This window comes from Lithobates pipiens, unplaced genomic scaffold, assembly GCF_037356315.1.
Source record: "Lithobates pipiens isolate NorthernLeopardFrog02 unplaced genomic scaffold, aLitPip1_a1.2 Scaffold_18, whole genome shotgun sequence".
Classification (NCBI taxonomy): Eukaryota; Metazoa; Chordata; class Amphibia; order Anura; family Ranidae; genus Lithobates; species Lithobates pipiens.
In genome coordinates this window covers 170,940,445-170,966,807 of record NW_027507758.1, presented here as the reverse complement: position 1 = coordinate 170,966,807, position 26,363 = coordinate 170,940,445, and the positions used below count along the sequence as shown (strand labels likewise).

General features: G+C 39.3%; 1 protein-coding gene across 1 annotated transcript in view; it reads right to left on the bottom strand.

Moving 5' to 3' along the window:
• Positions 1 to 25,784, bottom strand: part of LOC143987566 (visual pigment-like receptor peropsin) — a 59,460-nt gene extending 33,676 nt beyond the window's left edge. Inside the window, exons 1-2 of the mRNA XM_077486378.1 lie at positions 25,532 to 25,784; positions 13,608 to 13,813 (exon numbers count right to left, since the gene is read on the bottom strand). Coding sequence (XP_077342504.1) covers positions 13,608 to 13,813; positions 25,532 to 25,652 — 327 coding nt within the window. The 5' untranslated portion in view covers positions 25,653 to 25,784. The remainder of the gene's footprint in view (positions 1 to 13,607; positions 13,814 to 25,531) is intronic.
• Between the last annotated feature and the right edge of the window lie 579 nt (positions 25,785 to 26,363).

Below are 26,363 nucleotides of genomic sequence, written 5' to 3'. Positions count from 1 at the left end.
TTATTTTTAATTCCCCTCATGGTCCCCGACAGGACTTCTTTTTTTTGTGTTTTTTTATTGACAAAATAATTATTGACATTGTTGTTAACAAAAAAAGATTTACAGTCAGCATTCACAGATCTTTAAGCTTCTAAGGGGACAGACTTAGCATGCAAAAAAATAATAATAAAAAAATAGATTTTTAATCTTTCAAATCTACATAAACACCAGTTGTTCTAACAAGCTAATCTTTAAGTGAGGCTTAAAGTAGAACTGTAGGCAAAACTTTTTTTTTTTTCATTTTGAATGGAGAAAGGGAGGGTCATAACCCTTGTCAGATTTTTTTATTTTTTTTTATTTTTTTGCCATCTGTGTCCCACTGTGGAGATGTCCCTTCACTAACCATCCCATAGCCAAACAGGAAGTGATAGGAAATCCCTGAAAATTAAGGGATTTCCTTGGGGAAACTAGTTGTGTGTTTAGAATATTTTGCCTCTATTATTTTTCTGGGAACAACTCAAAATTTAAGATTTTCTTTTACTTTCACTTTCTCCATAAAGGGGATCCAGACAGCAAAATAAACATGTATTCTATTCCCTTTCCACTCTATCCAAAATAAAAATTTGCCTTCAGTTGTAATTTAAGCAGGGCATACACATATCAACATTCATACAGTTTAGCAGGAACTGGCCAAATGTCAATGTGCGTGTGTGTGTGTATTCCTCTCAATAGAAGCTGATCTAATGACCGGCTTCTGTCAAATGGTCCCGCTAGAAAACCAGCATTCAATCAGTGCATGCAGCCAAACGCTGATCAGTGTATTCTGACAAGGGGGAGTCCCCCTTGTCAGAATATAATAGTGCAGCGGGTGTGATTTCTACATCAACTTGTGTGGGTGCCAGAATATGTGGTATTAGCAGTAGTAAATAATGCATGCAGCAAACAAATACAGGTTCAGTGCAGCGGGCTTTGAACAGAGATATAACAAAACAAATCCTTCTTGTCCAAGCCATTAAACAAACTTAAATGAATTCCTGACTAACAGGGAGCCCCAAATGAGTTCCCCCTAAAAAAGAGATGAGTGAATCTGCCTCAATTTACAAGGGATTTGTGAATTCCCATCTGAAATTCAGGAAACCAGAACTTAGCAGCAAACCCTATTGAAATCTATAGGGTGCAAATCCTGCTGTTAAATCATGCACATTTTTTTTCACAGAAATAATTTCTTTGTGTTGTATTTAATCACAACTGGGTTTTTTATTTTTTTGTTAAAGAAACAAAAAAAGATCGACAATTTTGAAAAAAAAAAACTTGTTATAAAATTTTGCAAACATGTAATTTTTTTCACTGATGTGCTCTGATGAAGCTGCACTGGTATACTGGATGTGTGTTTCTATTGTTGTTTTATTCACTTTATCTTGAATAAATCACTTTATTTATACCATACTGGTGGTCTCCTTGCAAGTCCACACATTTCTGGTCACACCTGTTTTGCAGGATACATTTACTTGGTATCACTGACAAAAGGGTCCTAGTAACAGAAAATAAAATATACTGTCCCCCTCTGGAATATGAAAAGATATGTGTGGTGTACATAAGAATGTGTAGGACACCACACTGCAATCCACAGAAATTTAGCACAAAATAGCACAGTACAGCACCATATAGCAACTAATTGACTTTATACTATCAGTTTTCCCAACAATAACCCCAGTAAACACTGACAAATGGCTGCCTGGAACCCACCCTTTTATATTAGGGAGATGACACATAAAAATGCCCTCATTATTTGCCCTTCTAAGCTAGCTGACCTAAGCTCAAGGGCCAGACAGTGCGGTTACAAGGAATTCAGTTAGGCAAAATTCACCCCAAATTCACCGGGACCAACAACCTTGAACATGCAGGGTCACCTCAAACCCAAATCTTACAAAAATAAATGAAGAACCTCTTTTAACCTTTAGTTTTCTTTTTCACTCAGCAGCATGATCTTACAGCATAGAGATGGGTGACAAACCTCTGAGCATCAGTCATCTCAATTTAAAAAGGCCTATGGACAGATGAGATCAATTAATGAGGTCTGTCTAATAGGAATAAGCTTAAGGTTTGAATGTCTGTACATTTTCCCATTTGAGAATAATAGCAGTATTCCTCAAGCAATGCTGAGCCCTTAATCCTACCCCATTCACTTAAACTGCTGGTCCCTTTTGCTTACATGGGCAGAAAACCCTGGTCATGTAAGCAAAGGAGCTGGAGAGAAAAAAAAAACAACGTTTAGAGCCTCCCAAATTGTATACGAGAACCTCTGGGTCTGGTATAGCATTTAAAGGGAAACCCCTATGAAAAAAAACCCTACCCTTATCAGAGCATCAACATAAGGCACCTCTCCAGGCTGAGATTGTTAACTATATATGGACATGACCACATAGGGTTAATTATGTCAATAATGTCATAGGGATCCTGTGACGTCATTGACCATATATGGTAAATAATGTCTCCTGGGGACCCCATCCCTGATCTAGGACATCACCCCCCAAAAAATCCATACCAGGCCCTTATTCAAGTATGTCAATAATGTCATAGGGATCCCGTGACATCATTGACCATATATGGTCAATAATGTCTCCTGGGGCCCCCACCCCTGATCTAGGACATCACCCCCAAAAAAATCCATATCAGCCCCTTATTCAAGTATTCAGCCTGACAGGACAGGTGGGGCCTGGGGGACAAGTGGGGGACTAGCATGCAACCCCCCCCCCCCCAAATCATATCAAACCTAAGCAGCCTGATATGAATTTGAGAGGAGCACCATGACATTTATTTTGTGGGGGTCCCCCATTATTATCTATATCAGACACTCACTTAGAATAAGGATCTGGTATAGATGCATGTAATCCCCTCTGCTGCTCTGTTTGTAAACAGAATGACGCAACTGGGAGCTGTCATTTTGCCGGCAATTGATTCACAATTTTTTCTGTAAATGCCAGTTTTGATGCAGTACATTGTATACATTGCACAAATTTGCCACTGCACATGCAGGTCTGGAGCATCCCCCTGAAATGTTATTTAATGCAATTTTATACTTTTGTTAATTTAATTTAAGCTTTGCTAAAATCAGTGCTACCTTAGAAATGGAATTTAAACTTTTATTTTGCTTTCATACATGTTGCCCCCTACACAATTTATTTGACAATCCATTGCCTATTAGCTCCCATTGACTGCAACAGGGCTTGGATTCGGCATCCGAAGTTTAGTGATGTTCACTAAAACCCTGCCTGAACCGAACTCAGGAATGTTGCGCTCATCATTATTGTCTAACAGGCACTGTAAGATGTGGAGCCAAGAATGGAGCCTTTATCCTACCCAAGTTTATATATAGCCTCTGGGATCCAGGACCTAGACAAGAACTTATTAAAGTGAAGCTCCACCCAAAAGGGGAAGCTGCAATTGTTTGCACCACCCCCCTCCACTGCCACATTTGACACTTTTTGAGGAGAATGGTTATCTGGTTTTGACAGGAACCCTCTCCCACTTCTGGCTCTGATTGCCACAGCGAGCAGTGTAGTCTCCAGAAGACTACGAGACCATTCACAAGGTGCAACACAACTCATGCATACCCAGTAGGAAACAGGTTGTGAAGCCGCAAGGCTTTGTTTCCTGTTTCCCTTACTAGAGATGCTGTAACCTGCACCTGAAGCCAACTGAAGAATCAGTTCGGTCGAGGGTGTGATAATGAGTGTTATATTGCATGTGTGTTGCAGCAGTCCATTCAAAATGAATGTGCTGCCAATGCACCCTAACATACTTAAAAAAGTCAACTCACTACTAAGGATTGCTGTATATTGTTGTGCGCTACAACACTGTTGCACTACTTTAGGATATTGGAGTGTCTTTTAAATGCCAGTACACCATGTTTCACGTGTTACCTCATGTTACAGTAATGAACATTTTATTACATAGCGGTCATAGTGTGACCAGGACCTTAGTGTTAATAAACAACTGTAAGCAGGACTGTTTTTAAGGCAGTGCAAAAGGGGCAGCTGCCCTGGGACTCATCATTGTCGTGGGGCCCAGAGCAGCTGCCTTATACTTGACAACTATCCCTTAAAGTTTTAGTCCCGTGCTAAGTCCCGATATCTTAGTGTAAAGTTCTGTTGCTGCTGCCCAACTCTGCCCTTTTGCCATGTACAGATGACTCACCACAGACCCTGTGTTTACATGTAAGTAACTTGCATTGATATGTAAATAGTGGCGGCATTAAAATGTAAATGGTCACACACCACTGCATTGATATGTAAATAGAGGCGGCATTCAATATGTATATTATGTCCCCATGAGGGTGTGTCTATCATCACTTTGGCTGAATGCTGCCCACCGGGGAGGTAAAGGAGCATGCTTGAACGTCCTACAACTATAGTCATTAAGACTAACATCAGCCTGTTCTGCAAAGGTAAGCATATTGGAGGTGGAACCCTTCTACAAAATAACATGGTGCCACAGCACCATGAATTTTGGTGCATGTGAATACGCACATCTCAGTCGATGCATGAGGGTGTCATTAGAAATTAATGGCACTGCTGTGTATCTGCTAAAGGACAGCATGTTTCTGTGGTGTCAGTGTACTGCCTCCTAACAATCTCCTCTTCCCACCACTGTTACTGATCCCATGAACCCCCCAGCATTGCCACTGATCACACCCCCCTCCCCCAGTATTGTCACTGATCCTGGGAGTCCTAGGATTCCTAGGAGTTTTCTGTGAATTGATAGGTCTCCTCACCTCCCCAGTCCATAGTGTTCAGGCAGTGAGGAGATGTGCTGTAACTTTTAGCAACCAATCAGTGAGCAATAATGCTGTGCACTAACCTCTTGCAACCAATTGTTGGGCAGTAAGGATATGAAGTATCCTCTAGGAACCAATTAGTGAGCAGTAATCATGTGAAGTAACCTCTAGCAACCAATTAGTGAGTGGTATAGATGTCCAGTAACCTCTAGCAATCAATCAGTGAGCAGTATTGATGTACAGTCATCTCTTACAACCAAGCAACAAGCAGAAGTCATGTGCTGTAACCTCTAGAAAATAAACAGTGAGCCATAATGTGTGCAGTAACCTCTAGAAGACAGTCAGTGAGTGGTAATGATACACTGTAACCTCTGGCAACCAATCACACTTGCTGTCTGATTTGATTCAGAAAACTGATTTTGAGTCTAGCTGTTATTTATTGTATGTCTCAAAGCATGTGGAGAGCGAAACTGCATGTAAAAGGGGGCCCAAGAAAATGTTTGCCCAGGGTCCAGTCAATAATGAAGATGGCCCCGACTGTAAGCAATAACAGTTACATATATTTTATGGTCGGAAAGTAGCAAAGATTGTTATTGAGACATGAATGGAATTTGACACATACATGACTTAAATAAACTACACCCCCCCTTTTCCAGCAGGATTTGCACATAATCCGTATCATATGCTATCTTAACATTGCACAAAGACAAGTAGATCTCATAAGTAATTACAATATGTTCCTTTCGTTGAGGTTGCCATCAATCCTGCCTGATGTGATAATTGTGGCTAACTAAGACCATTTAACATTTGGTGTATATACATTGAAAGCATCATGCAGTTTCCCTTGCAAGAAGAGAGATTACTTGACCTTGAGATTTATTTGGTATCGCAGCACATCATAATGCATCTACCCTAGGTGACATAAAACTCCGATCTATTGCTTGTGAATATAGTATTGCATATGGTTATTTTATGTTATGCAAAAAAACAAAAACACATTTTATCACATTACACAAAAAGCAACAAGAAATTATTATTATCACATCATCTGTAAATAAGAAAGGTTGTTTTATACTGAGAAGTTTCCCTTTCACTGGCTCTGTTCATCTACGGTGTGGCAGCTGTCTCTGAAAATGTTACACACATTTTTTTCCTAATCCCCTTTTAACAGAGTTAGGATGGATTGAAAACAGATTGCAAAGTAGCTATTGTGTGTCAACTTAGTCTGCAGATCTAATCCTTCCATTATCTGCTAATAAAGCTGCTGCACAAGTCACATAAACCACATCCGATTTTTTCGTCAGTTGGTTTTTGCTGAGTTTTACTTCCTAACTATTTGAAAACAGCACATAGTATTACACTGTAATTAAAGACATTTTTATCGAAGTTGTACAAATAATGACCTAGTATCTATTTTTTCACCTGTTATTTAATTTCCTCAAAACTAAATCTTAAAAACATTTATTTAGCATGCTGTATAGTACATTCTATAATTACAAGAAATAGAAGAAGTTCAAAGAGGGTTCACATTTAAAGAACTACTTTTTAAAGTGAGAGGTTCCCTACTGTTTCTGGTTAAAAAAATTGAAACACTGGGATTGATTTACTAAAGAAGTAAAGGCTGTCCACCTATCAAAGTGAATGTTCTCTTTGCAAGGTGATTATTAGTAAAGAAAAAAAAAAAAAAGGTGAAGCTATGTTCACTTCGAATACCCAATTATTTGCAAGGGAAAAAAAAAAACATTATTTTTGCTAACTCATTTCTCATTAAGTTTAAATAAATTTCTCATTACCTTTAAATTAAGTTTAAATGTGGCCATTTACATATACATATTGAACATCACTTTTGGAAACAGTGAAAGGGGAAGAGAGAAGAGGAAGGATGGCCAGCAGTTGTTCACAGGACTTATAAGCATGAGATTGTCTCAGCAGATGGAAGTCATCCCTTGGGAGTCTAATGCTGCGTACACACGACCGGATTACTTTTTGACAGACTAGGTCCGACGGTCTTCCCGGCAGATTTTCGGCAGAGGTCCAACTGACTTTCTGAACTAAACGGACTTGGCCACACACGACCGGACTAAGTCAGTTCAAAAGTCAGCTTGTTTTGAACATGATGACGTAAACAAGACTAAACAAGGAAGTTCAATAGCCAGTAGCCAATAGCTGCCCTTGTGGCATATTTGGTCCATCAGACCAGCACACAGATGAACGGTTTTCCCAATTCTGGTCCGCAGGACCAAGTCTGCTGGAAAGTCAGATCGTGTGTACGCGGCATTAGAAGCACATGTAGTTTCCTAGAAAGAACCTCCCATTTGCCAGCAGGAACAATGTTCTATATACTATTCTTTATTTTACATCTGAATGCACCCTATTATCAGGCTGCATTTCAAGCCTACAGTATAATGTAGTTCCACATACATGAATGAATCATTGTCCAAAACTTTCTGCTAGATTGTCATAACTGGATATGGATTAATGTAGAATGGGGCTCTAGGCAAGGTAGCAGCTTTACCATCACTGTTTCTCCCATGCCTGCCATTAACAATAATAATGATTGCATTGCGCATACAGAAGCCATTCTGTCTTCATTGTATTGCCATAGCCCTTCCCATCAGATAATAACTGCCTACAAGTGTATCCTGCATTGTGAATTTAACTGCTTTATGCCTGCTTTACTTTTTACTGTGGAAGCATGGAGGATGGATCTGGGCTTCATCTTTTGAATGATCCAGCTGTGGTCAGAACAGCCCTGAATAATGAAAGTTTAATTTGTAATTCTGACACTTCAAAATGAATAAGTTGTAATATATCACGCTGGCTGCAAATTTTAATCCTGCTGCATTTTTTGCAGTTTACTACAATGAACACTGAAGAGAAAGTTGGAGTCGTCATTTGTGTCACTGAATGCAATAAACCCACCCCAGCTCTGGTTTCAGTGTAAACTACAATAAGTCCCAACATTAATGTCAATGGCTGCAATAATACCCCCCCCCCCCCAGCATTGGTGTCCGTAACCACAAAAATAACCAACTGTCAGTGACCAGAAAAATAGGCCCAGTTGGGCCCCGTTTTCCTCCCCACGTGGGGGAGGAAAAATTGTAAGTTTGGTTTTGGATAGATTGAGTTTGAGGAAGTGGTGTGACATCCAGACAGATATATCTGTTAGTAAATTAGTTATACCTGAGGAGACTGAGGGGTAGAGCTGAGGGGTAGAGAGATAGATTTGGTTGTTGTCAGCGTAGAGATGGTAGTGGAAGCCATGGGAGGCTATCAACTGACCCAGGTAGGAGGTGTAGATTGAAAATAAGATTCCTAATAGCTAGGAGAAATCAGTGAATGCATGTTCACTAGTCTCCTTCCCTCAACCTGGTGATCCCCAGTGGGGGAACCCATTCAGGGGTTCTGTGAAAGCAATCAGGCTGGCTTTCCTCCATCTAAAATTCAACAGTCTAATTGATTGTGCAAATGCCCCGCTGCTGCCAATGTATGACGTACTTTGGTAGAAGTAAAGTGATTTAACCCCCCACACACATTTAGCCCTCCTCCTACACTGTTGCTCCATAGCAGTGCTAATTTTTTTATAATTCTTTATTTATAATGTCACGTTGCAAACAATTCAATGTCCTTGTCAGCCTAGGAAGGTGTATAAACATATAGTCCACTTCAGTAAATACCACGATCATTTACAGAGTGATGAATCAGAGATTATCCACATACATAATGTACAGATTATAGACAAAACTTGTAGTACAAATAAAAGAGTTGGTTAAAAAAAAGATTGACATCAGAATCATTCCTTCACCCGAAAAAAGAATGGGCTAATGGTGGTACATTAATAATTGTGTATGTAATAAAGGGCAAACAGTGATCACACTTTACCTATGCTGATGACTCAATTGGAGGTTGGTAAGGGATAATAAAGACCAGACAGATGAAAACGTAAGGAACGTAAAGAAGAAGAAACAGTGATGCCATAGGTCAAGATGGTCAGATTATGGGTGGTAATTTGTTGAAGTGCAGTCAATGTGACTAAAGCCCCATACACACGGTCGGACTTGTACAAACTTTTCCGTGGACTTTTGTACAAAGTGTGTTGTCCACAAGTTTGTATTGCATACACACGGTCGGACTTTTTGACAACAAACACGAACATAATGACGTCACAACGTACTGACGCCGCTTCAAAAGAGGACGTTCAATGACTCCAGCGCCACCTTTGGTCAACTTCTGTATTGTAGTCTGATCGTTTGCAATGGTTCTGAGCATGCGTGTTTGTACCTTGTACAAAAGTCCGATGCTTTTGCATACACACGGTCGGACTTTGCTCCATCGGACTTCTGTTGTCAAAAAGTTTGTCCGTTCGCAGAGCCAACAAAAGTCCGATGAAAACAGAAAAAGTTTGTCCGATGGAGCGTACACACAGTCGGATGTTGCTCCAAAACAGCTAATTTGCATGTTTGTTGTCAAAAAGTCCGACCGTGTGTACGGGCCTTTAGAGTGAGAGTTGATTCTCTGGGGTTGATTTACTAAAATTGGAAAGAATTTTACCAACTAACTGGGTAAACTGTTTCTAGTCCACATACCTGGTTACAGACAAAGGATTCCTCAAGGAGTGGGACTTTAAAGGACTGGATTATAAAAATACAACATTTATTGGTGAAACAAAGAAAAATTGAGATCAAATAAAACAAGCACATAACATGTAAAACAGCATTGAAAAGCATTGAAAGCCAGTGGATAACCTATACAACGACTGTCCATGTGAGTGGGACAGAAGAAATCCAATGCGTTCCAACAAAAAATGGTGAAGGTCTTCTTCAGGGATCCTAGGTTATACAATTCCAGATTTTCCACGGTTAATGCACTTGTTTTATTTTATCACAATTTTTCTATGTTTCACTTATAAATTTTTGAATTTTTATAATACACCATTTACTATTTTCTGCTCCTTTAAAGTCCCACTACTTGAGGAATCCTTCGTCCATTTACTAAAATTGGAGAGTGCAAAATGTAGTGCAGCTGTGCATGGTAGCCAACCAGCTTCTAACTTCAGCTTGTTCAATTAAGCTTTGACAAAAAACATGGAAGCTGACTGGTTTCTATGCAGAGCTGCACCAAATTCTGTACTTTCTAGTTTTAGTAAATTAACTCCTCTGCTACATTACATTAACCTCCCTGGTGGTATGATTAATTCAGATTTTAGGTGCTGAAAGCGGTACAATTATTTTTCACAATATAATATATAATATTTTTCACAATATAATATATAATAATATAAAATGATACAATTTGAAATATGAAATCATAAATTATAATATATATATATATATATATATATATATATATAAAATAAAATAAATATCTATAAATAATTATAACAATAATAATAAAAATTATTCAATAATGTAATCAAGTCAAAAACACTGAAATGTGCTCAGTTGCAGAATTGTAACTGTCATTACTTTTAGTGTTTGATGATGAATTTCCCCACAAATTACTGTCGCTCAATTCTGTGAGTGATTCTAATTTATTATCGCAGTTTTCTAGCTGGTCTATAACCACTTTTGACGTAAACTGACATTTTTTGGTTGCTATGGACAATCTCCAAAAGAAATATAAAAATACAAAAAATGCGGCGCTACCTAAAATAAAATACAATACTCAAACACATGTAGTGCAACAGTGAATTCACCTCACTAAAAGTGATAAATGTGCAATATTCAACCGTGAATATTATAGTATCCGATAAAGTGTATAAATCTTCAAAACATCCTGCATGAAATATTAACAAAATATTAAATGTAAAAATTGCTAAATAAATACTCTTATGAAAACCGGACTTCATTAGAGAAGCCCTTTTTATTTATTATTCGTCATTTCTTGTACGGTTTTCATAAGAGTATTTATTTAGCAATTTTTACATTTAATATTTTGTTAATATTTCATGCATGATGTTTTGAAGATTTATACACTTTATCGGATACTATAATATTCACGGTTGAATATTGCACATTTATCACTTTTAGTGAGGTGAATTCACTGTTGCACTACATGTGTTTGAGTATTGTATTTTATTTTAGGTAGCGCCGCATTTTTTGTATTTTTATATTTCTTTTGGTGTTGAGATCACTATTTTTTGCTGGCGGCTTCCTACATATGTACACGTATTTGGATATTTTTTAGGCTCACATATATATATATTTTCCTTAGGTATTTTTTTCACACATTTAATACTAGCCAGGTGGAGCGCATTAGTTTCGTGCATTCATTATGGACAATCTCCAGTTTCCTGGCATAAAGAACAGTATTTATAATATAAAACGGTATGCAGGACACTGAACAAACCACTAGGGGCAAAGGGGATGTGTAATTATTTGATACAGTACTGTAATCTGTAAGATTACAGTATACTGTATCTATACTGTGTTTTTTACTTTTTGAATTTGGCGCTGAACTCCGTCCCCGTGCATGGCAACGCAGGGAACGGAGCTCGGGACTGTCACAGATCGAGCGGAAGACAGCTCGCAGATCACAGCGGGGGGACATCGCTGGATCCAGGGGACAAGGTAAGTATCCCCCTCCATGGATCCAGCGATGCGATCCCGAGTCTGGCTCGGGAATACCGATTATGGTATTTAAATCTTACCCCGAGCCAGACTCAGGAATACCGCCAGGGAGGCTATGTATGAGTTTGTTGCTGTAAAATATTACCAGAGTGTTCATATCGACCTGAATTTGTCCACAGAGTTATATAGAGTGAAAGTAAGATCTTCCATAGTCAAAATGTAATTTAATTTAGAATACTACAAAGACTTAGAAGGTGGATGGATCTGTTTCCACAATAACGGAATACAGGCCTTTGCTGTGTTAAGTAAATGTACAGTAAGTGAGCAGCAGCAGCTAGTGGTAATTTCCTATTTGGGGGGCAGAAAAAAGTGCACCTGCCACCCCTGAGTCGGGTCAGGTTTGCCAGTGGATCAGTGCACTTACCTCAACAACAGACGGCTTCCCCAGCTCTCCTCCATGGGCAACACGAGCGGGCATCTCCTTCCCCTGCTCGGCGGCTTCCATCTCCTCCCTCCTCTTCGGCAACCAATCAGAAAGCTTCTCCTTTCAGCCAATCGGGAAACGCGTGTCACACCCACGCTTCCTGATTGGCAGAGAGGTGTTTCAGTGTAATAATAGCGCATATGCATTCGCTATTCTAACACGCCTGGGTGGGCTCTGAGTGCGATGCTCTGTGTCCAGAGCGCACCCTAGTTTGAAGCCTATTAAAGCCTCTGGCTCTAAGCAGGTGCTTTAAAAAAAACGCCACTGTAATTCGTGCTCCCAGGCATCCTGAAAGGGGCTGGGTGCATGAATAGGGGGTGGAGGCGGCGGTGGAAAGGGGAGACGCCTGCCAGTGCACCCTTAATGGATGGGCCACCCCTGTAATATAATATAATATGTAATTATACTTCAAAGTGGCTCTCCCGGTCATATGAAGAAGAAAAACAGCTGTATTTTGACTCAGATCTGCTGAAGTAAGTTGTTTAATCATGGATGTTACATCAATCCAGAGCAGCTGAACGTTTGGACATTGCCAGAAAATATGAAACATTATACCTCTCGTAGTGCCACATCTCCATCATTCAGAATTTGGTGGTATATTTTATGTAACATTGCAGGACCTTTACACTATCTCATTAGAATCTTATACCCTGACTCCCAGGAACCGATTAGCAATTGACAATTTGTATGCAAAATATAGTATTTTTTTCTTTTGCTGGGTGGATAGTTGGATACAGTAGCTCTAGTTCAGATTCCCTAGCAGTGCTATTTAACCCCCTGTCATTAGTGGTCAGTGGCAGTGTTCCACAAACCCACCCCTAATTGGTGGTCAATGGCAGCATTTTTTAAACTCTCCAGCTTTGGGAGTCCTCCATTGGTAACCAGTGGCAGTTTTTTTTAGATCCCTCCCTCCACATTGGTAGTCAGTACAGTAAGAATGACATGTAAACTTACCTGGTCACAAGCTCCCACAGTGCTCTCTCCTCAATGAGACCTGTACTATACCTGTACTATTGGGTGGAGTTTAACTCTGCATGACAGTACTGTCTTTACTCCAGTGCTCCCAACCTGCTGCAGCTCTGCACATTCCACAGGTGCCCAACACTTGGTGGCCCAACACACAGTGGGCCACAAACAGGGAGCCAGTAGGACACATATTATGCTTGTTGGGCATTAGGACCTTAAAGAGTGAGTTAGGGCACTTGCAGGGAGGGTTAGAGGTAAGTAAATTGTGATACCCTTGATCTTTGCTACTTACACAGGCTATCATAATTTGCATTTCAAGAGTCTGGTAGGCATATACTCACAAAGTCCTGGTGTCCTCCTGTTAAAATCAGTTTTCATTTTTTAATTTCCAATGCAGGCTAATCACAAACAAAATCAATAAACTAAAGAAAGTATAAGTGGAGAATGCCTTTCTACAACTACAGACTACTATGACACCTACCATTTCCAGGATTTTTAGAACTGAATAATTGGCTGAACTGCATTCCTATGCAACTCTTTTATCATGTTTAGGAGGTTTTATGCATTGTAAGTAAAAATTAAAATGCCAAACACTGAGATGCATGATTGACTTTTATAAAGTTGTGCAATGAACAATGATACTTCCAAAATCATTGGTAACATTTTCTGGAACCTCACAAATATTTCAGAAAAATGCACAGGTGAATATGAAGTTTAGGGTGCAAGTATAGGGTTAGACAAATTGCCATTACAGATTTAAGCCATTAATAAACTAAGGTACCCACAATCAGTAAGTAAATTATTTGTGAAGAAAACTATAATTTATTCCTACCTGGCATGTCCATATTGAGGTGATAAGAAAACCATCATCTCTGAAGACATTAAAGATCTCTATGATGCCTCTAGAGTAGCCAAATACAGATATGCTGGCATCCGACACTGCCAGGTTAAATGTAAGATAATCTGTGGGCAACAAGTGGGCTCTCTGCTTGTATAATATAAACATTACAATGCTGTTGCCAAACCAAGACATCCAACCTTTGAAAAAAGGAATAAGACATGTTAACACAAGTAGGGGAATATAGCAAATGAATATGATTTTGTAAATGATTAATTACACCAGTAACATATTTTTCTTATTCTCTGCATGGCTTTAAAACATTCATGTTTTTAATATTGCCTAGTAGAACCAATGATGTCAACAATCAGAATGATGTATGTTTTTATATATAATCAACTGCATTAGCCCTCCCATATGAGGGAGGGTCCTCAATCACATGGGCCTATTCATTGACCTTAGCCATCATATAAAAACTGTCTACCTGCATTTAAAACCTAGCTCTGAAGAAGAGAGGACACCTCTCGAAACATGCCAACTTTCTTTGGACTCTACATCCCACCATTGTTTACTGGCCAGCAGACCTTGCTGGATGATGCAAATGATGGACTTTATACTATCTGCATGATTTTATCACTCATTTGTGAGTATGCATTTTTATCCTTCAATGCATTTAAGTGTTGCAAAGGTAATGCGCAAGGCTGGTGTGCCCTCTGTTCCTTTTTCCTTTTAGAGTTTCTTCTGGGTTTCCCCTGACCTGTTGAGAGTGGCAGCACAGCTAACATGGTGGCTTGATTGGTGAAGATCCACTTTTCTAATCTACCATACAGCAATTCCTTGTGCGCAAGAGCATTTGTTTTGCTTTATATTGTCAACAACTCTACCCTGTTGTATCTTATCTTGTAGCGATTCCTATATATTGAAGGCTGCTCTTCTCTACCATTACTTCCTGTAAGTTCTTAGTGCAAAAGCTAATATTTTTAATGTTTCTTGAGAGCTCTCTGTGATTAGTACAGAGCCTAGATTTTAGCAATCAACACCATTAACATCATTCAGGTCCATTTACATTGTACATATTGTTACAATTTCTTAAAGGCCAAAATGTATAATTTGCCTAGCCTTATCTATTTTGGAATTACATGCCAGTTTCTATAATTTTTAAAGCAACCTGCCATTAAACTATTTTGGGCTGCCATTTCTGTGCTTTTGTGAAAATTCTGGTTTCCTGACTGCCATGCTGACCCTTTGGGCCAACCGTGAGTGACTGACTTAGAGGAAATCTAGTTGCTGACTACCGTGCTGATCCTCTTGCTGCAACAGCTTGAGTGACCAACCTAGAGGAAGCATGACCATAATGACTTTTGACGTTTGTCTGATTTTCTTGATTGGCATATTTGTTCCAGGAATTTTCAAATAGAGGTCAGCAATAGCAGCTCCATTATTTCTCTTGTGGTCTCTTATGTAAATGTTTTTTATATAGGATTCCTGGTGACTTCTGGGTGAAAGTTGTGTGAATCCCATGTAAAAACATTTAAACATAGTCCCTAAGGCAAGGGTCTCAAACTGGTGGCCCTCCAGCTGTTGTGGAACTACAAGTCCCATCATGCCTTTGCCTGTGGGAGTCGTGCTTGTAACTGTCAGCCTTGCAATGCCTCATGGAACTTGTAGTTTTACAACAACTGGAGGGCTGCCAGTTTGAGACCCCTGCCCTAAGGTTTTAGATATACTTGGATGCCATTTTGCATTCAGGTTCTTTAAAGTGGTTGTAAACCCTCCCCCACAACTTTGTCCCATGTAAATCACCTTAATGAACACTGTTTGTAGATATCTCCTTACTTGCTTAGTATTGTTGTAATCATTTTTGTTCTTTAGAATGAAGTCACTGAGCATGCCCAGATCTCCCCTGATTTACGGCACACTCTCTATGTGCTTATCTATCTGTTATCAGGACTTCCTACGGCACAACACTGAACTCCCAGGAGACTTCAGAATCATTCAGAGCTTCCTCCTACACACCATGTGACCATGTGACATGACATGACATGCAGTGTAAACTTGGCCATTACTGCAGTCTTATCAGCTGAAGCTGATAAGACTGACAAAGGGAAACATTCGACATCGACACAAGTAAATACTATGAAATAAAACAAGTCAGCTATGAACAGGGAAGAAGGGTTGCCATAGAAACTTTGGATTGAGAAGGAGGCTTGGTTAACAGTACAGGAAGTGCTCAATGTAAGGGCAGAAATACACTCCACTGTGGACTCAGAAAACAATACTTAAGATGGTGCTGCCTAACCCCTGGAAACAAGTTTTTTAAAGTTTCTTTACACAGTAAGTAATATGCGATTTGGGCTGGATTACAGTGGCTATAGTCTGATAATTATTTATTATAATGGACTAAATGAAGAGAAGCATCAGAGTGGGAGAGTTTACTTCCTCTTTAAACATTAGGTGTAGATGTGTATATGATTGCTATCAATTGCAGGTTGATGCAAATGGAGAGTATTAATCTAAAGTAATATTCTGACGGACCTAGAAATAAAACTAATTGTTCTAAATATTTCTGATGGAACCAATTCCTATTGGGAAAATTGCTCGTCTGTATGCTGTTCCGACGGACCAAAAACGACGCATGCTCTGAAGCAAGTAGGAAACAGACGCTATTGGCTACTGGCTACTGGCTATTGGCTACTGGCTATTGGCTATTGGCTACTGGCTATTGAACTTCCTTTTTCTAGTCCCATCGTACATACTGTATGTCACTGTGTTCTTGACAATCGGACTTTGGTGTGATCGTGTGTACGCAAGACAGTTTCAGCAGAATTCTCAGTCGGAAAAACCTTCAGAGTTTATTCCAATAGGAAAACTGGTCATGTGTACAGGGCATATGTTTCCACATCTGAGAGAATATGTGTAACCACAAAGAGTTAATTAAAATAATCTAAATAGAATACAGTGCTATAATTTCTAATGAATGCTAAAGGTAATAATATTACAAAGCTTTCATGTCATAATACAAACTGTGCAGTAAAAGAAAATTTATAACCCAGTACAGACTGGTAGAAATTCATTAACACTGCTGCACCACTTTCTGGTGTTAATCTCTCTTGTTAGTGTACTGCACCAAATTCACGAAGCATTGGCGACACTTTTGGTCCTGACAGGGACTCTTACACCAAATTCAGGTAGTTCAACAATGCGCTGCATTTACATTGTTGTACAATGAATGTACCAAATTCAAAATAACATACCAACAGTTTGTATCTTAACCTCCCTGGCAGAATGATTATTTCAGATTTTAGGTGCTAAAAGCTGTACAATTATTTTGCATTAAAATTTGGCGTTTTATATTGTAGTCCTGCAATTCTTAGGAATAACTCTCTTAAATCTGTTCAAACCAGAGTCTAGCAGACATCCTGGGTATGATAAAGTTTGAAAAATGAAATCATAAATTATAATATAATAAATAACTATAAATAATTATACCAAATAATAATATAACAATAATAAAAATTATTCAATAATGTAATTAAATCAAAAATACTGAAATTTGCTCAGTTGCAGAATTGTCACTGTCATTACTTTTGAATATTTGATGACGGATCTCCGCACAAATCGCTATCACTCAATTCTGCGAGTGATTCCAATTTATTATCGCTGTTTTCTAGCTGGTCTAAAATCATTTTTGATGTAAAGGGACAGTTTTGGTTGCTATGGACACTCTCCAGTTTCCAGGCATAAAGAACAGTTTTTATAAGATAAAACTGCATGCAGAACACTGGACAGACCACCAGGGACAAAGGGGATGTGAAATAATTACATACAGCAATGTAATCTGTAAGATTACATTATACTGTATGTATACTGTGTGTTTTACTTTTTGAATTTGGTGCCGATCTCCGTCCCCGTGCGTCGCAATGCTCGCAGGGAACAGAGCTCGGCTCTGTGAAAGATCTGGCGGAGGACGAGCAGCACGTACAGCGGGGGGACATCGCTGGATCCAGGGGAGAAGGTAAGTAAACTCCTCCTGCATTCAGCGATGCGGTCCCAAGTCTGGCTCGGGGTTACCGCTTTTGGTACAAAACTTCCAGCCAGACTCCGGAATACCGCCAGGGGGGTTAAGAAAGTGGAGCTAATTAGGACCAACTATCTTTTGGGGTACAGAGAGAAAAGGAACGCAGACAGATTTTGCGAATGTGTCTCTCATGCATTCTAAAAGTAGAGTAGCATGAGTCAAATTCAAGAGACACTTTCACAAAATCTGTCTGTGCCAGTCTTTATGAATTCCGGGGTCTGTTTCTAATATACACTCATGCCCTGTACACATGACCAGTTTTCCCGTCGGAATAAACTCTGAAGGTTTTTCCGATGGAATTCCAACGGAATTACGCTGAAGCTGTCTTATGTGTACACGATCACACCAAATTCCGACCGCCAAGAATGCGGTAACGTACAACACATACCACGGGACTAGAAAAAGGAAGATCAATAGCCAGTAGCCAATAGCTTCCGTCTTGTACTTGCTTCAGAGCATGTGTCGTTTTTGGTATGTCGGAACAGCATACAGACGAGCAGTTTTCCCGATAGGAATTTGTTCCGTCGGAAAAATATAGAACATGTTCTCTTTCTAGATCCGTCAGGATTTTCAACGTAAAAAGTCCAATGGGGCAGACACATCGGAATATACAATAAAAAGCTCCCGTCTGACTTTTTCTGTTGGAAATTCCGACTATGTGTACGGGGCATTACTGGCCACTTTATTAGGAAACCTTGCTAGTACCCAGTTGAACCCACTTTTGCCCTCAGAACTACCTTAATTCTTCATGACATACATTCAACAAGGTGTTGGAAACATTCCTCAGAGATTTTGGTCCATATTGACATGATAACATCACGCAATTGCTGCAGATTTGTCGGCTGCACATCTACGAGGCGCATCTTCCATTCCACCACATCCCAAAGGTGCTCTATTGGATTGAGCACTGGTGACTGTGGAGTCCATTGGAATAAAGTGAACTCATTGTAATGTTCAAGAATCCAGTGGTGAGACGATTTGAACTTTGTGACATAGAGCATTATCCTAATGGAAGTAGCCATCAGAAGATAGGTACACTGTCATAAAGGGATGGACATGGTTAGCAACAATACTCAGGTAGACTGTGGCTTTTAAATAATGCTCAATTGGTACTAAGGGGCCAAAAGTGTCGCAAGAAAATATCCCCCACACTATTACACCACCAGTCAGAACCATTGATACAAGGCAGGCTGGATCCATGCTTGTTTTTTTACTCCAAATTCTGACCTTATCATCTGAATGTTGCAGCTGAAGTCGAGACTCATCAGACAAGGAAATGTTTTTCCAATCTTCTATTGTCCAATTTTGGTGAGCCCGTGCGAACTGTAACCTCAGTTTCCTGTTCTTAACTGACAGGATTGGCACCTGGTGTGGTCTTCTGCTGCTGTAGCCCATCTGCTTCTGGGTTTGATGTGTTGTGTATTCAGAGAAGGTATTCTGCATAACTTAGTTTTAAATAGTGGTTATTTGAGTTACTGTTGCTGTTCATCTTGAACCAGTCTGCCCATTCTTCTCTGATCTCTGACATTAACAAGATGCCTAAATGCATTGAGTTGCTGCCATGTGATTGGCTGATTAGCAATTTGTGTTACCTAGCAATTGAACTGGTGGCCTGTGAATGTATACCCACAAGTGGCAGGAAAAATAACTTGTGTTATAAATTAAAAAAGTGTGACAAAATAACAAAAACTCATGTGGTGTAAATCCTTCACTCTATGTCCACATCAACATCTCTTCTGGTGAAAGCTGCCACCAAAACACAAAGTGCTTCCCTCCAAAGAACAAATGGACATACAGTCACCAATTTAAATGACCAATTTCTTTTAAGACAGACATGCACACTTGGGAAGCTTAAAGTGGTTGTAAACCTCAGCCATGAAATATGAACAAAGCATATCCCTCTATAGTGTGTACTTCATTCCTCTGCTATCTGCATGCATCACTTTGAACAGATGTAGAGAAGAGAAGATTACAGATAAACAGGTATAACTTTTGTAGGAGGATTTGTTTCATCTCTGTGTATCAGCTGAAGATAGTCACTTCACTGGGTTTATGGAAGGGTTTACACTCATTCCACTCTTTTCTGGTAGAAAACCACCTTCAGGCACCTGAGAAGGGCACCCTCGTCTATTCAGAGTGCCCTTACAAAAAAAGACCGCAAATAGCGTGATAACACCAAATAAAATCATATCCTCTTGAAGAAGTTGTCATTATGACAAAACACATTGGGGTGGAGCCAGAAAGGGTGTGGCCAATTGACAGACTGGTAATCGAGGAGCACTTCCATACATAACAATGCCAGCTGTGTCTGTTATGTTTTATAGTACTTCATATTCCCATTGCACACATTCCTGGAATGCGCTCTTGGATCTGGGTGCTACAGCCACAACCAGCTGGATACTGGTTCAAGTCCCAGCGAAGATATTTGCCAGCACACCATGTAAAGACACAGATAGTGTCCAAACGGGTGATATATTGCATGATCCCAACACAAGAATAGTGCAACGTTTCGGAGCCACGCAGGACCCCTTCGTCAGGTGTGTGACACCTGACGAAGGGGTCCTGCGTGGCTCCGAAATGTTGCTCTATTCTTGTGTTGTGATCATGCCATAAATCACCCGTTTGGACGCCATCTGTGTCGTTCTATGGTGTGCGAGCAAATATCTTCACTGTTATTTACCAGTTTTTCTTTGCTAGAGACCATACTCACGGTGTTTTGATAGAACTGTTTTACATTAGAAAGAGTATATGGTATTATTTATGAAAAAATTATTTTATTTGGCGGTATCACACTATTTGTGGTCTTTTTAGTATGGATGCTATAAATTGATGAGACTATGATTCCCTGATACTTGAAGGCATTTTCCTACCAGGATTTATTAATTGGCTGGAGAGAACCAATTTGTGATTGGCTGACATATTTCCACCTGAAGTGAAACTGATGGCATTATTTCTAAATAAATGATTTTTGTTTTTGCTATTATCACACCCTTTTGTATTATATTTTGAGTTTTTTTATTAATTCTTTTTTTGTCTGCACATATTTAAGGTGTTTATTATATAAAGCGCTGATTTATTTATTTTTTATTTATAACACACTAAAGCGCAGCGTGGGGTTAACATTATTATCTGAGAGAACAGGAGGATCCTACTGGCTATTATGAGCAAATGTCCTTAAAGCGGTAGTAAACCCGCTGAGGTTTTTTTTTTTTCATACCTGGAAGAGAATACTTACCTTAGAATGAGGCCCCGACATCTCACCCGATCCACGCCTTGGGAGCTGACATGTTCCCTCGACATGTCTTCCGGGTATCGCGGATTCGGTGCTGTGAGCCGCGATATCATCACTCCCAGGCATTCGCACAGGAGATTTCTTTCTGGCAGGGTCTGGCGTCTGCCGGACTTTCAGCCAAGAATGCCCTGTGCGCATGCGCCGCTGCAGTCAGCGGCGCATGGCGAGGGGAATATCTCCTAAAACTTACAGGTTTAGGAGATTTTTTTTTTACCTACAGGTAAGCCTTATTATAGACTTACCTGTAGGTAAAAGTTGTAAAAAAAGACTATACAACCGCTTTAAGAGCCATTTGTAATGTGTTGGACCTCATACATCTTTTATTTATTTCTTTATTTTTTCTTCTATTTCCTTTCCTTGCAATGAGCAAATAAAAAGAAATATACGTTGTTTATTTTCTGAGAGGGAGCTACATCTTCTGCTTTGAAATATCAAGATTAACAATGTTGATGGGAACCTACTTGCTTTGTGAAAGCAGCTATTGGCTTTAGTCTCAGACCTTCCCAATGCACAGTATGAGGAGTGACCAAAGCACTCTCCCACATGGTACCTCAACGCTGAACTTATCTCCACCCAAGATGTTGTTGTTCTCACTACATAGGTTTGGTAAATTTACATAGTAAACATAAAAAGAATTGATAATACTCGTAATGGAAGTTTCTAATGTTTTGTAATGGTTTTTGCAATGGTAACCTTTGCCATTGCACAGAGAAGGTAAGACAACTTTTGTTTGGTATTTAAAATAAATACATTTACAATCACTTTAAAGCTGTGAATTGACGACCCTGCAATCCCCAATATCTACAGTAAAATAATGGCAACTGCTTTTATTAACCACTTGCCAACTAGCCGCCATACATATACTGCGGCAGGTCAGCACGATCCCACGAGCTGACGTAGCTATACGTCGGCCCCTTTAAGCAGGATAGCCCGCTGTACTGCAGGGGTGCCGATGCGCATGGCCGGCGGTTGTGATGAACCCCGGCCACGCGCGATCCCTGGCACTAGAGCCAGACCAGGTAAACACACAAATCCCTGGTCTGTGAGGCGAGGAGAGACAGATCATGAGTTCCTACTAGCTAGAAACAACGGTCTGTCATTTCCTCAAGTCATTCTCATCCCCCTACAGTTAGAACACACACTAGGGAACACAGTTAACCCCTTGATCGCCCCCCCTTCCCTTCCAGTGACATTTACACAGTAATCAGTGCATTTTTATAGCACTGTTCGCTGTTTAATTGTCAATGGCCCCAAAAATGTGTCAAAAGTGTCTGATCTGCCTGCCATATTGTCTCAGTCCCGATAAAAATTGCTGATCACCACCAAATAAAAATGCCATAAATCTTTCCCCTATTTTGTAGACGCTATAACTTTTGCGCAAACCAATCAATATACACTTTATTGAGATTTTTTATTACCAAAAATATTTAGAAAAATAGATATTGGCCAAAACTGAGGAAAAAAAATAGCTTTTTAAAAAAAAAATTGGGGATATTTATTATAACAAAAAGTACAAAATCTTGTGTTTTTTTCAAAATTGTCGTTCTTTTTTTTTTTGTTTATAGCGCAAAACATAAAAACCGCAGAGATGATCAAATACCACCAAAAGAAAGCTCTATTTGTGGAAAAAAAAGGACGTCAATTTTGTTAGGGTACAACACCGCACGACCGCGCAATTGTCAGTTAAAGCGACTCAGTGTCGTATCGCAAAACAAAAATGGCCTGGTCATTGAGCAGCCAAATCTTCCAGGGCTGAAGTGGTTAAATTAAGCCTCCTGTTCTATAAATGAGACTGTGTATTATCTACTCAACTGAAAACCAGCTGGATCTCCATATTTAATTATACACCTATTCTTGTATGTCCTGAATTGACTCTAACATGTCAGTTTCCACCTGGCAGTTGGGTAGAGCAGAAACACTTCTGGCTATATAATGGCAATACATAAATATATATACACTGCATCTATTTGGGTATTTAGCATTTGGATGACTGCAGGGAGAGTATTTACATAAACTTCAAAGGGTAAAAAACAGATGCCCAAGACACTTTGCTGCACTAGATTCTTAAAATCAATAAATCATCTTCTTTCTGTCTTCTCGGAAGCAGAAACTGCAATTTTTTTTTTAAATAGTTCTCAAAAGTATTACTGTTTTATAGTTGTGTTTGTTCACATAATTACCAATTACAGTTAATTAAATACATTAAGAAATGTATTATATACAAATCATAACATAGACAAATAAGTTGTGTATATGTACACACAATGAGGTTAAAGTGATTGTAAGGGATTGTTAAAAAAATAAAAATAAATAACAAGTATATCATACTTATCTACACTGTGCAGCTCATTTTGCACAGAGTGGCTCTGAACCTGCACTTCTGGGGTCCCTCGGCAGCTCTCGCGGCTCCTTCCTGCATCAGATAACCCCTTGGGAGAAGCGTTCTTCCAGGGGGTTACCTTGCGGGTGCGCTCCTGAGCCCAGCATTTGGCGTCCATAGAGGCCGAATGCAGGACTTGGCCCTGCCCCCCCTGGTGCCCGCGTCATTGGATTTGATTGACAGCAGCGGGAGCCAATAGCTGCACTGCTATCAATCTATCCAATCAAGAGCCAAGAATCCCGGGCAGAGAGACAAGGCATCTCCCTGGGTCAAGTTCTAGGGCTCAGGTAAGTAAAACGGGGGACTGGGGGGGGGGGGGTTCACTGCCAGGGGTTTTTTCTCCTTAATGCATAGGATGCATTAAGGAGAAAAACATGTGGGTTTACAACCCCTTTAATTTACTGAAGGCAAATAGACTTTTTGTTTTGCAAGGAAAGTTTCACTTTCCTCAAAGCTTAGAGCATGTGGTGACATTTCACTCTGATAAGAATACACGATCATGTGCAAGGAAAATAAAAATGAACTTCATTTTTGCTAGCACGTGATTGGATGATGGTAGCATGCAGAGCTTCCTCACATTCACTAAGCTCTGTTGAAAACTCTATTGCAAAGTATAATTTCCCTTGCAAAGTGAACATCCTATTAGCTTTTAGTAAATCACAGAGCAAGTGATTATAATTCTGAATGACCCTAACAAGACAAATGGAGCTATAATACACAAAACTAGAGATGTTATTGTTTATAGGATTAGCAACTTTTATGGGGCTGATAAATATTATCACACATGTAAAAGAAACTATTACATCAGAAGAAAAACATATATTTTTTTTTCATAAAAAATTGTATCACTTTAATTCATATACTAGCAGTGGGAAACTGTATACAAGGCTACATGGTTGATTTACTAAAAGTAATTAGGTTGTGCACAGTACAAGGGATTTTACCCTGAAGCTTAGGAAATTTGCAAAGAATACCCATTCAAGTGTAAGGGAAAAAAAAATATTGCATAAGATCGGATGATGGAACTCAGCAGGGTTTCACTTAATTTATTAAGTTCTGGGGAAAATTCACCTGCAAAGTGCAACTTCCCTTACAAATAGAAAAACTGCCTTTAGTAAATCAACCCGTATGTCTACAGAGCATGTGCTTGTACTCACAATTAACAGATGGGAGAGCAATTTATATCCATAGCTGGGCCTACAGCTCACTGAGGACATAAACTGAATTTTAACTTTACCACCCATACACAAACGTTAGTTATTTTATTTTATTGTCTGACCTAGAATATCATACTGGTCAGAAAAAAAAAATACATAGCAAAAAGACCTTAGAAAAATAAGTCCACTGTTAGCGTCTCTGGTCAGGCTTCAGGCTTCTTTTGGGTTTTTAAATTTACCTCTAAGCCATAATATATTTGAAATGCTCAATTTCATTCAAAGAGTTTGTTCCCCTTTCTCCTTTTACCTATGCAGTGTAATAAGGTAATGAAATCACAGAATTTAACATTTCAACAGCCTGCTTTAAAACAATCTGCCATTCATGAACACAAATAGACTCAGGGGTTCTACAAGTGTCTAATTAAAATGGTTATGTGAGTCGAGATTAGCCATTAGCAAAGAGTTTTGCTAACACCATTTAAGTAATCAGACATGAACATGGTGCATTCATTTTTTGCTCAGTAATTTTGACATATAGATTTGTGTAAATGACACATACTGTTGATCAAAGTTATTCTGTTAGTATACCTTCATAAAAAAGTTACTGAGCTTATGTATGTATAACAACTATAATAATATTTTTTTCACACAACTTTCACACAGGATCCATGCATTTTGAATACAATTAGAAAAATGTTTTAATCTTGATTGACAGTTGGGTAGATCTTGCATGAAAACAATTCTAAATAGATTCCTATTAATGTCGTTCACAGTGGCGTCAAAATTATTAACGTATTAACAAACTGTCACTGGTATCAGGCATTAAATAAAATAGAAAAATACTATGAAACTACTTTCTTTAACATTCCATTATGTGCCACTATCAAAACAAGCAGTAAAAAAGCTGTTTTACTAAGTAGTAAAGAAGCCATTTTTAAAATTGTGTCTATTTTAGTAGCACAATCTATAGCAGTATCATTATTGTAGAGCTGATTTTATTGCGGTACATACCCAAGGATAGCAGATAGACTCCTATGATTGTTTCTGCTTGCTCTGATAATGGATTTTCTTTTTGCGGTAGAGTCATGCTGTTGTTCCTCCATGGTATTGGACGGGGAAGCTGTATAGACATTATTACTGTTACTAATTCTATGCAAAATAACAATTTAGCTCTCTAGATACATGGATGGAGTAAATGTTCAAATGTCCAGTAATAAGCCAATGCTTCTGTCTTCTGCATTCTAAGATTAACAAATTAGGAATGAAAATCTTCTCAAGAGACAGAGAGCCGGGTAAACGTTTGACCCCCCCTTCCTCCCTCCACTTCTTATTCTTTTAATCCATTCTATAAATACATCAGTGACTGTCACTGAATAGCATATGTAATAGCATAAGTAATAGGTGGCTCTAGGAAAAGATGTCTTCTTTTACCTGCTTACTAGGGATAAGGGTTGGGTTCTCTGTTACCATGAGTTTGTGGCTAATCCTGCATGTTCGAGGTTCACAGACCTGACAAAATAATATGAGAAATTTGCCCTATTAACCATAGTGCACTACCTGCCCTTTAAGCTTGGCCAATAACGGGGCTTTTGGACAAGCCAGCCCCCTCACTCTAAAAGGATGCAGTCAGAGCAGACATATTGACAAAGTGCTTTTGCTGTGATAGGGAAAGCTTGAGAACGTTGCTGACAAATTTCATAGAGAAAAATTTGTGTAGTCACTGGCAGGTGTGTTAGGGTAGATCCCCTTACCGAGTATCATGTAGGTAGGAAAATGCTATGTATCTTAGAGCAGGGGTCCTTAGCTCCTGGACCGTGCGACTGGGGGTAGGCGGCAGGGGAGC